Below are 9,231 nucleotides of genomic sequence, written 5' to 3' on the forward strand. Positions count from 1 at the left end.
TACTTATATGATTTTTATGATTTCAAGGCTCAATTATGGATGGAATTTTATTTAAGTTTGAGTTATCTAGATTCTACCCTTTTGTCATTATGTTAAAAGGGTAAAAAATGTTGAATATGATAAACAAAACCCCACCCATTTTGGTCACTTTTTTATCAACTTGGTTATGTAATGTATAACATTGGCTAATAACAGATTTAGTAATTTAGTACAACTACCTTTACATGATGAAACATGTGGTAAATATATTTTAAAAATGACATTGGAGGATTTTAAGAATTATTTTCCAAGTCCATCATGAGAGTATATTCCATCAGTTGATGAGATATGGAAGGAACTACCTATTCATGAAACTTACAAGCAAAGAGATAGGCCCAATTTTCTTCCAGATGTAGCTAAATATTTGCTTAATCAGGTGGCTATTGTTTGTTTCTATCTATCTATCTATTAGTCGGGTCTTAGTTATCAATGTTGTTCTTCTACTTCTTTAATATTTTGATAAATTTTATAACATCTAAAAATTTTGATGTTCTCTGTGAGCTTCAAATTGTTGTTTATCATGTTCTGCATAGATTAATTGGCAATGATTCTACACAATATCTATTATCCAGGTGTATATATCCAAAATAACCATATAAATTCCGATTTTAGATCCAGTTTAGTGATCTAAATATGCTAAAAGCAGGTATCTACTTATGGATAATATCAAATTCAGACATGTTTTTTTTTTCAAATTAACCAATTTCACCTATTGTTGTACATTAGGTTCAGATTTGACCAATAATTTCTAGAATAATCATTTTCACCTAACAATGGTTGAAACCAAAGAATCAGGAACATTAGACTTATTTTTAAAAGCTCTTTGATAATCATGAATGTATTATTAGTAAAGCTTGTGAGGATTTAGATAGTTTAGATGAATATGTAACTTGCCTCTTATATGAAAAAATTGTCTGGTGATTAACCTTTGTGGAAAGCAAATATTTAACAACATAACTTCCATGGTATTTTTGGCTAGGTCTTTATAGTTCATTGTTATTTTATGTGGTTGATGATCAAACCACCTGGTGAATTGTTACTCTTTTATTCATAATTACCATTTTTCAATTACTAATAACTGTTTTTAATTAAAAACAATGACCAATGTAGAAAGGAAATTAAACTACGTGATTATACTAATGATATTTGATTCGAATTTAACAGAGGTAGTATCTTATGTGGATTTCACTGTTGTTTATGTCTCACGAATTACTTGGTTTCCTATAGCTAATATATCCAGTATACATGATAGAGTATAAAAATTCTCCAAATTAACTTTAAAATCCAAGAATCCTTGATAAATTTATCACTTCAACATCTCTATTTTTATGTTAGTAGTAACACAACTATATTAGGTTTTGCTTTCAGAGATAATTAGGGCTTCCTATTTTGCAATTTGTGATTCACATTTTGGGAATTCTTTGATTGACATATCATTTGTACACAACCATCAATAAAAAATCTCTAATTAGTGGAAAATTGTGAATCATTTCCAGTATGTTTTGGGAAACTATATCATTTCTTTTGGCTATACCCATTCAAACCCATGCCAACGACTCAAATGACCTTCTAGTTTATATTTATAGAAGATTAATATTATGCATATGTAACGATGCACTTTGGGCATTTCACACGGCTTTCAAGACACCTATTGGTACTACACCATATAGGTCGGTATATGGAAAAAATTGTCATTTGCCGATGGAAATCGAACATAAATCATTTTAGGCTTTGAAGCGTTGTAACTTTGAACTAGCCGAACTTCGTACCAACCACTTGATTTAAAGAGCTTAAAAACAAAGCATATACTAGATCATTAATCTACAATGATAAGACTAAGAAATGGCATGACATGAGAATAAGAGGGCACAAGGATTTTTTTCGAGTGACAAAAGGTACTACTATTCAATTCAAGATTAAAACTTTTTCCGGAAAAATTACAAACTAGGTGGGATGGGCCCTTCATTGTTGAACAATTCGTCCCACATGTAACACCTATTCTAGGTATCATTTAATTTATCGAGTTTCTTTTACGGTTTTATGCTTGGACTCGGCGAGTTGGGGAACTCCAACTCGTCGAGTAAAGTCATTTATAAGGATGCGGGATTCACATCCTACTCGACAAGTTGGAAGGCGCCAACTCAACGAGTAGGCACTGTAACGAGAAACCCTAATTTTTAGGGGTTTGTACCCTATTTAAATAACTTATGGCTCATTTGCAGCCTCTCCATCGCTCCTACAGCCAGAGAATCCCTAGTTTGAGCCTTGCACCTTCTTGAGAGAGAAAGAGAGCTTTTGAGGTGATTTTTTGGTGTGATTGTGAAGATTTTGGAGCTTAAAGAAGAAGGAGAAAAAAGGGAAGCAGTAGATCCGACATCCACCCTATATTGGTGACCATATTGAGGTATACAGTCACTATCTTGACCTTTAGTTTCTTAGATCTCTTTTCTTGGATGTAAATGGTCACTTTTGGTGCCAACAGGGTGTTACCTTCGGATTTGGACTTGTCACAAGGATATGGTTCCAGATCTGAACCCATCTAGGTCTTCAAAGACATAAAGTTGCTCACTTTATTCAGCTTAGGCCCTTTCCATGCATTAAGACCTTGTAGGAACCTTAGTTTTAGTGTTTTGGCCTTGTGAGACCTTGTATGCACCTAAAGTTTGCAACTTTACGTGGTAACTACACGAGGAGAAGTTGGATCTGTAGTTTGGGACCTTGGATCTCACTTGAAAGGACTGAACATAAAAAGGACTGAAGGAACTTGTCGGGTCCCTTAGACAACTCGACGAGTCGACTAGGGTTTAACCGTTTTCGAGATTCCGAGTGATTTCTGTGAAGGATTGGGGTTTTCAATCTGCATGGGTTTTCGGTCTTCTGGACATTGAGGAAATCGACGAGTTTCATAGGTAACTCGGCGAGTTGAAGAGTTACTCGGGTAACTCGACGAGTTGTTGGATGCACTCGACGAGTTGAGGTCAACATTGACTATTGACCTTGATTTTGACCATGGTTGACTATGGTTGACTTTGAGGATAATTATGGTAATTTGGGATTGTGACAAGTCAATTACATGATGATTATCAGTTGTTGAGTTGGAGCAGCACATGGGATTTATCTAATCTTATCTTGTCAATTCAGCATTCACGAGAGGTGAGTCTCCTCACAATACCAATGGGTCTAAGGCACCAAGGCCGGCCCATTTTGTGATATGTGGTATACTTGTTGTTGTAGAGATATGTTGTATGATAGTTAGTTATTCTTAGTGTTATGCTAGGTATATATGTGATACTTCCAGGGAAGACCATGGGGGGAGCCCATGACACTTGGATGTAAGACCATGTAGGGTAGCCCATGGCTTTTCAAGTAAAGACCATGGGAGGAGCCCATGGCACTTGGATGTAAGACCATGTAGGGGAGCCCATGGCTTTCCAGCTAAAGACCATAAGGGAGCCCATGACACTTAGGTGTAAGACCATGTGGGAGAGCCTATGGCATCCTGGAGTAAGACCTTGGGAGGAGCCCACGACATCCTTATATGTTTGTATGCATGGCTTATGTGGTATATGTAGCTGTTGTAGCTAATATGATATGTGTTTATGTGGATTGTGTATGGGGTATGCTCTGGGAAACTCACTAAGCATTAGCTTACAGTTTGTTGATTAGTTTCAGGTACTTCTAAGCTTAAGGGCATGACGCGGCGTGCACTCTCCAACATTTGTTTTGATAGGACACTCTAATGTTTTAAATAAAATGTTAACATTATGAATTTCGAAAACAGTGGTTAATGTTACTTCATGTTTTATGGGAATGTATGGCTAAATAAAAATGAAAATTTTATTTGAAAATTTTTGGTCGTTACAAGTTGGTATGAAATCCTTGGTTTGAGGGATTCATGCACACTCTCGGGTGTTTCAGGACTCAAACTAAGGAAATGGTAAAATTGTTTTCAAAAATAAAAATTAAAAACTTCTTAAACTGGAAAAGAGGAGAGTGAAATGCACGTGATCGGCCGAGTTAAGTAAGTAGTTCCCCAATGTGTTAGCCATGTATACTAATATATGAGTTATAATAATCGTATGAGTCTTGCTATGTTTATGCTTGCAAAATTGTATACGGTTAGGGTCTTATAGCCTCATAATGATTAATTTGGTCTTATTTCCTGTTCCTTGTCTGGTTGTGGTCTTAGGGTAAAGTCTATTATTTGAAAGTCTATTTGATCCTATTTTTTATATAATTTGCATGCATAAGGCAACCTGTTATGATTGAGTTCTGGTTTGATATGGATGGAAGAAATCTTAGGTTAGCCTAAGATTTGAGCTATGTGATAGTTGTGAGATATGATTTGTTTTGGGACTAATTAGAGTTATCGGGTAGGACCTTGGGGAAGGTACAGGTAGGTGTGGAAGATAGTATTAGGCCCGTACTACTAAAAACACAAGACCTGTAGCCAAATCATTGTTAAACCTGGAAGCTCTAAGTAGGTCCAGTGTGGGAGGATTCCCATCTCTTGATCAAGAACAACACAGAAATCCTACACAATAATCATATCAGTTGTACAATATCAATATCAACTAATTAATAATACACAATTGTAAATATTACCAAAAGATGAGATCCTCATATACAAGCAACTTATAAAGTTATAATATGCACTGATTAAAGAAGAGGAAACTAAAGATTATTTAATAATGAGCTAGTTTTATTTTATCAAAAACAGAAAGTCCTTCAGATGCTTCTTCAGCTAGAACGTGATTCAGATACAACAAGTGTGGTCAATATGTTGACTTTATGGACATAAAATATTGATTAAAAGTAATTAAAAACTTACCATGGGTAATTTTGAAGGAGAAAAGTTCCCCTTTTTCTACTCCCTACATAAAAACTGAATTGGTAAAATATCAAATGTGACATAAACCCTTAAATCAAAATACACGGCTGAAAAAAAAATCCACCTGAAGGATGAGAAGGTATGAGAGCATATGAAAGATAATGAGTAGAGTCACTCTAGATTACCACCTGAACTACTCGAAATTATTTGCAATATATTTTAGTTAAAAATCAAGAAAGACTACCTAAAACGTACCAAAAATAACTTCTAATCCATAAAATGTGAAACATCAACATTGTTTATATGTGGAATTAAAGAACATTGGAACGCACCTCCAAGCTTCTGAGCTTCGTTGATTACATTCAAAGTAAGTGTTGTCTTGCCTGATCCCTCAACAATTCTTCCCTGTAATGTACAGTTTGGTTGTTATTATTCTAAGGTTCACAGTTTGGTTGTTATTATTCTAAGGAATCAAATCATAATAAAATGAAGTTCAAAAATAAAAATTAAGTATTTTAAATTTTTTATATCAGAGTATATATTTACTAAAGTATTTTGGTTTTTTATCATATATGATGAAGGGTTGTTTGTCTTTTATTATATAGAATTAAGGGTATTTTGGTCTTTGATAAAAAAAATGAATGGAATTCAATTCCTTCCACCCTTCACTAGGAATATATGGTAAAATCCTTCAAACATCAGATTTGAAGAATTTCATCCATTTAATTAAATTGTTTTTAATTTTCATAATCTATGAGTGTATTATGGTCTTTTAATAATAAAAAAAATGAATGGAATTGAGTTCCTTCAACTCATCAAGTTTCAACCGGTTTAAAGCAAGATATTGTGCCCTCTCTTCATACTCTTTCATACTTCATAATTTCCAAAAAAAAAGTTAAATCAGAATATTTCACTTCCATCCCTTGAGGTTTAAAAAAGTAGTCAAAACCAAACCCGTTAATCATTATTATTACTTGACTAACCTGTTAACAATCATATCCTCACCAACTCCAGTGGCTAAGCAGAGTGAACCAGCAACTCTATTGGCCTTTTGATCAATTAGTTTTTATTCATCTTTTTGCATCATACTTTATTCATCCATTAAGCAAAATGACAAAATTGCCCTTTGACCAAAAATGTTAAATGACCAGACCTGGAAGGCTTCCGGTTGAAATCGATGTTCTTCAAGGCGAGAGAGAATTCGTTAGAGACAACAAGTCTCTTGGAAGCTTCCGGTTGGATGGAATTCCTCGTGCTCTACATGGGGTCCCACAAATTGAAGTCAAGTTTGACATTGATGCAAATGGTATTTGTCTGTCACTACCATTGAAAAGGGTAAAGGAAAGAAGCAAGATATCACCATTACTGGTGCTAGCACACTCCTGATGATGAGGTATTTAATATTATTGTAAATTGTAATGTAGGCTCTATTTCTTTTTCACTTATATTTGTTTTCTTGGGTAAATATGTTATATAATATGATGAAATAGGTAAAAAGAATGGTGAATGAAGCTGAGAAGTTTGCGAAAGAAGATAAGGAAAAAAGAGAAGCCATAGACACAAAGAACCAAGTTGATTCAGTGGTTTACCAGACAAAGAAACAACTGAAAGAATTGGGAGAGAAGGTTCCTGTTACAGTGAAAGAGAAGGTGGAGGAGAAGCTTGGGTTGCTGAAGGAGGCCATATTGGGTGGATCAACACAGACCATAATAGATGCCTTGGCTGCCCTAAATTAAGATTGAAGACTGTGGAATCATATACCTGAATTACAGTGGGTGGGTCTGCTGTTAACTTGAGACAACTCTTTATGGAACTAGAAATCTGACACGATCATAAATGTACCACAAAAGGAAAACTTGATATGTGCTCTAGAAGTCTACAAAAAATATGATAAATGTTCAAGAAACAGGAAAGAAAGAAAAAAGGAAGAGAGAAACCCCAATTTTGATCGGTTATTGCTATCCAACCTAGAACAATCCATCGTTTTGATAATGTCCCAAGCGTCACCATTGGTGCTATATCTCCAAATACTCCCATGGGGATGAATGGGTTTTCTCCAAAAAACTTGATAGGCATAGACTTCGTCTGATATCACTAAAATCCCAGGTTGTCTTGCTTTTTTTGTCAAAGGGTAGCCCCTGCAACCATTAGAAACTTGATAAGGCTACTTCCGCTTTCTAAAATTATACAAAAATACTAATTAGAAGTAGAGTTAAAACGATACATTGAATTCACATAATACAAATCAACACAAAATATTGGGACAAGATTGGTGAAAGACACTAATGAAGATCAACAGATCACTAACCTGATTGTATGCAGCTTCAAGTTCAACTAGTGGTCTACTTCAGCCAGTGGAGTTCATCCCAAGCAGAACCTGAATACTGCAGTCCTTTTGTTTAGCAAATAAGAATACAAAATAGTGTTTGGCATGATGGAATTGAGGAAGGAATGGAATTGTTAATTCCATTCCAGTGAAAGAATATATCACTCCAGAATTACCTCATCAGTTGCGTTAAAACACCAGTGGTCTAGTTCAGCCAATCCCGCTTTCACATACTCACCATTGCTAAACGAACAGCACTCACGTCTCAAAAGTAGACTCATTTTATAAATAATAAAACCCCGAAGGCCCAGAATCATATTTTATATTCACATCAAAAAAGAATACACTCTACAAAAAATAAATATATACCTGTTACATAGCTGAACATTCACAAACGAGAATATTTGTGAGAAAACTTTACGCACCAAAACCAATGGAACCTAAAAGCATTTCACAAAAAGGTTAGAAACACAAAAAATAAAGAAACACAAAAAAAAAAAAAACAAAAATCACACTAACATTATTTGTTTTTAGAACATTCAAGAAACTTCCAAGACTCTTCATAATTCCTTGCCAATGAGCAATCAGTGTCTGTTGAGCTGAACTGGAAACCATACGCGATGATCCTATCGCCAGGCTGGCTCTCGAAATTCTCGGTGCCTTCAGTGTAAATTGTGAAATTACCATTTAGTCCATTGTTAATTATTTAACATGAATAGATTAAGTAACAATGTTGAAGAAGTTAGCTACTTGAATACACATCCTGAGTAACAGGGATATTTCTTTTTTCAAATTATCTCGAATTGTTCCATATGTCTTTTCAACATATGTTGTTAACTGTTGCTTAAAATGAAAAGTTGGATGCTTGGCTTCCACTTTGGTATAACCACCTTCAACTCCACTACTCAAATCACCATCCACAAACGAAGGAAGTTTGATTCCTTGAGGGGTCCCACGGAAACTCTAACCAGAAAATCAAATTTTAATTTTAGTATATCATATATATTATATATATGTTGAATCAAATTCCAAAATAGTTAACCATTACAGAAGTCACCCTCCCAAAAAGAGCAGCTGATGATCGACAACTTTGTGGGGCGATTCCAGATGCTGACCCACTTGGTTTCAATGTTCGCTGAAGAAGAAGAAATAGAGTAGAGGCATTCGATAACCAATATGCCAATATATCGTTATTATACTGTTTTTTCTATTAAATAAACAGAAAAAAAGTTAGAAACAAATATTAATTATAAAAAACGAAGTGAAAAAAGAGTAGAATTTAAGTACACCTCTATGGCGTTGCCTATGGTCCATATAATTCGGTCAAAACAGGAAGTGCGTTCCACTTCAAAAGACCTCCATTGAAGAAGGCATTTGTAAATATAATATTAACTCAAAAATTACAATGAGTATGTATGTCACTTAATATTATCAACAATAGTTGATTAAGTTAAGTTTTATCAAGTCTATGAGACCATTTTTTAATTACCTGCATATGATTCGCTTCTCAAGTACTTCTTCTTTACGTGGGGAAGATCAGGGGCACCATTTGATGTTTGTGCTTTATCTCAATTTCTTCTTTGTAACCTGCATTTTCCCAAAGAAATGATATCAAAAGCATTGTGCTTTATCTCAATTTTGTAAATATATTTTATAAAATCGATTTCATGAATCAATCCTAGGAATCGAATAAAGAAGAAGAGCACCGGTGGTGATGGAAGAAAAAACGATCGATTGAAGACATTGAAGCGATCGATTGAAGATATTTAAAGAGATCCTAGGATAAAAATATCAAGAAAGATTACCTAAAACTTTGAATCAACAATGCAATGAAATCGAACCAGAAGGTGAAGAAGGTGCGACTTCATCCAAGTTCTCATCATCATCTGAATCATTTAGGGATTTAAATCTGGGTTTTTCTATTGGGCGTTTTAGGGATGATGTGCTAGGGTTTTTCCAGGATGATGATGTAGGTAGGGATCGAAATCAAGTTGAATAATTGGGATTTATATGAATGACTGAAATGTGAAGCAAC

At 34.6% G+C, this 9,231-nt stretch overlaps 1 protein-coding gene and 1 pseudogene across 1 annotated transcript; one reads left to right on the plus strand and one right to left on the minus strand.

Annotated features, from left to right (window-relative positions):
* The first annotated feature begins 6,013 nt into the window (after window positions 1-6,013).
* LOC111913189 (stromal 70 kDa heat shock-related protein, chloroplastic-like) lies at window positions 6,014-6,751 on the plus strand (annotated as a pseudogene).
* Window positions 6,752-7,212: 461 nt separating this feature from the next.
* LOC111913191 (myosin-11) lies at window positions 7,213-8,691 on the minus strand. The gene is made up of 7 exons (XM_052766330.1): window positions 8,686-8,691; window positions 8,245-8,403; window positions 7,947-8,159; window positions 7,716-7,856; window positions 7,566-7,636; window positions 7,373-7,472; window positions 7,213-7,254 (listed from the first exon to the last, which is right to left on the minus strand). The coding sequence occupies exons 1-7, from the start codon at window positions 8,689-8,691 to the stop codon at window positions 7,213-7,215; spliced, it is 732 nt and encodes a 243-aa protein (XP_052622290.1).
* Between the last annotated feature and the right edge of the window lie 540 nt (window positions 8,692-9,231).

This window comes from Lactuca sativa, chromosome 8 (genome assembly GCF_002870075.4).
Source record: "Lactuca sativa cultivar Salinas chromosome 8, Lsat_Salinas_v11, whole genome shotgun sequence".
NCBI classification, from domain to species: domain Eukaryota; kingdom Viridiplantae; phylum Streptophyta; class Magnoliopsida; order Asterales; family Asteraceae; genus Lactuca; species Lactuca sativa.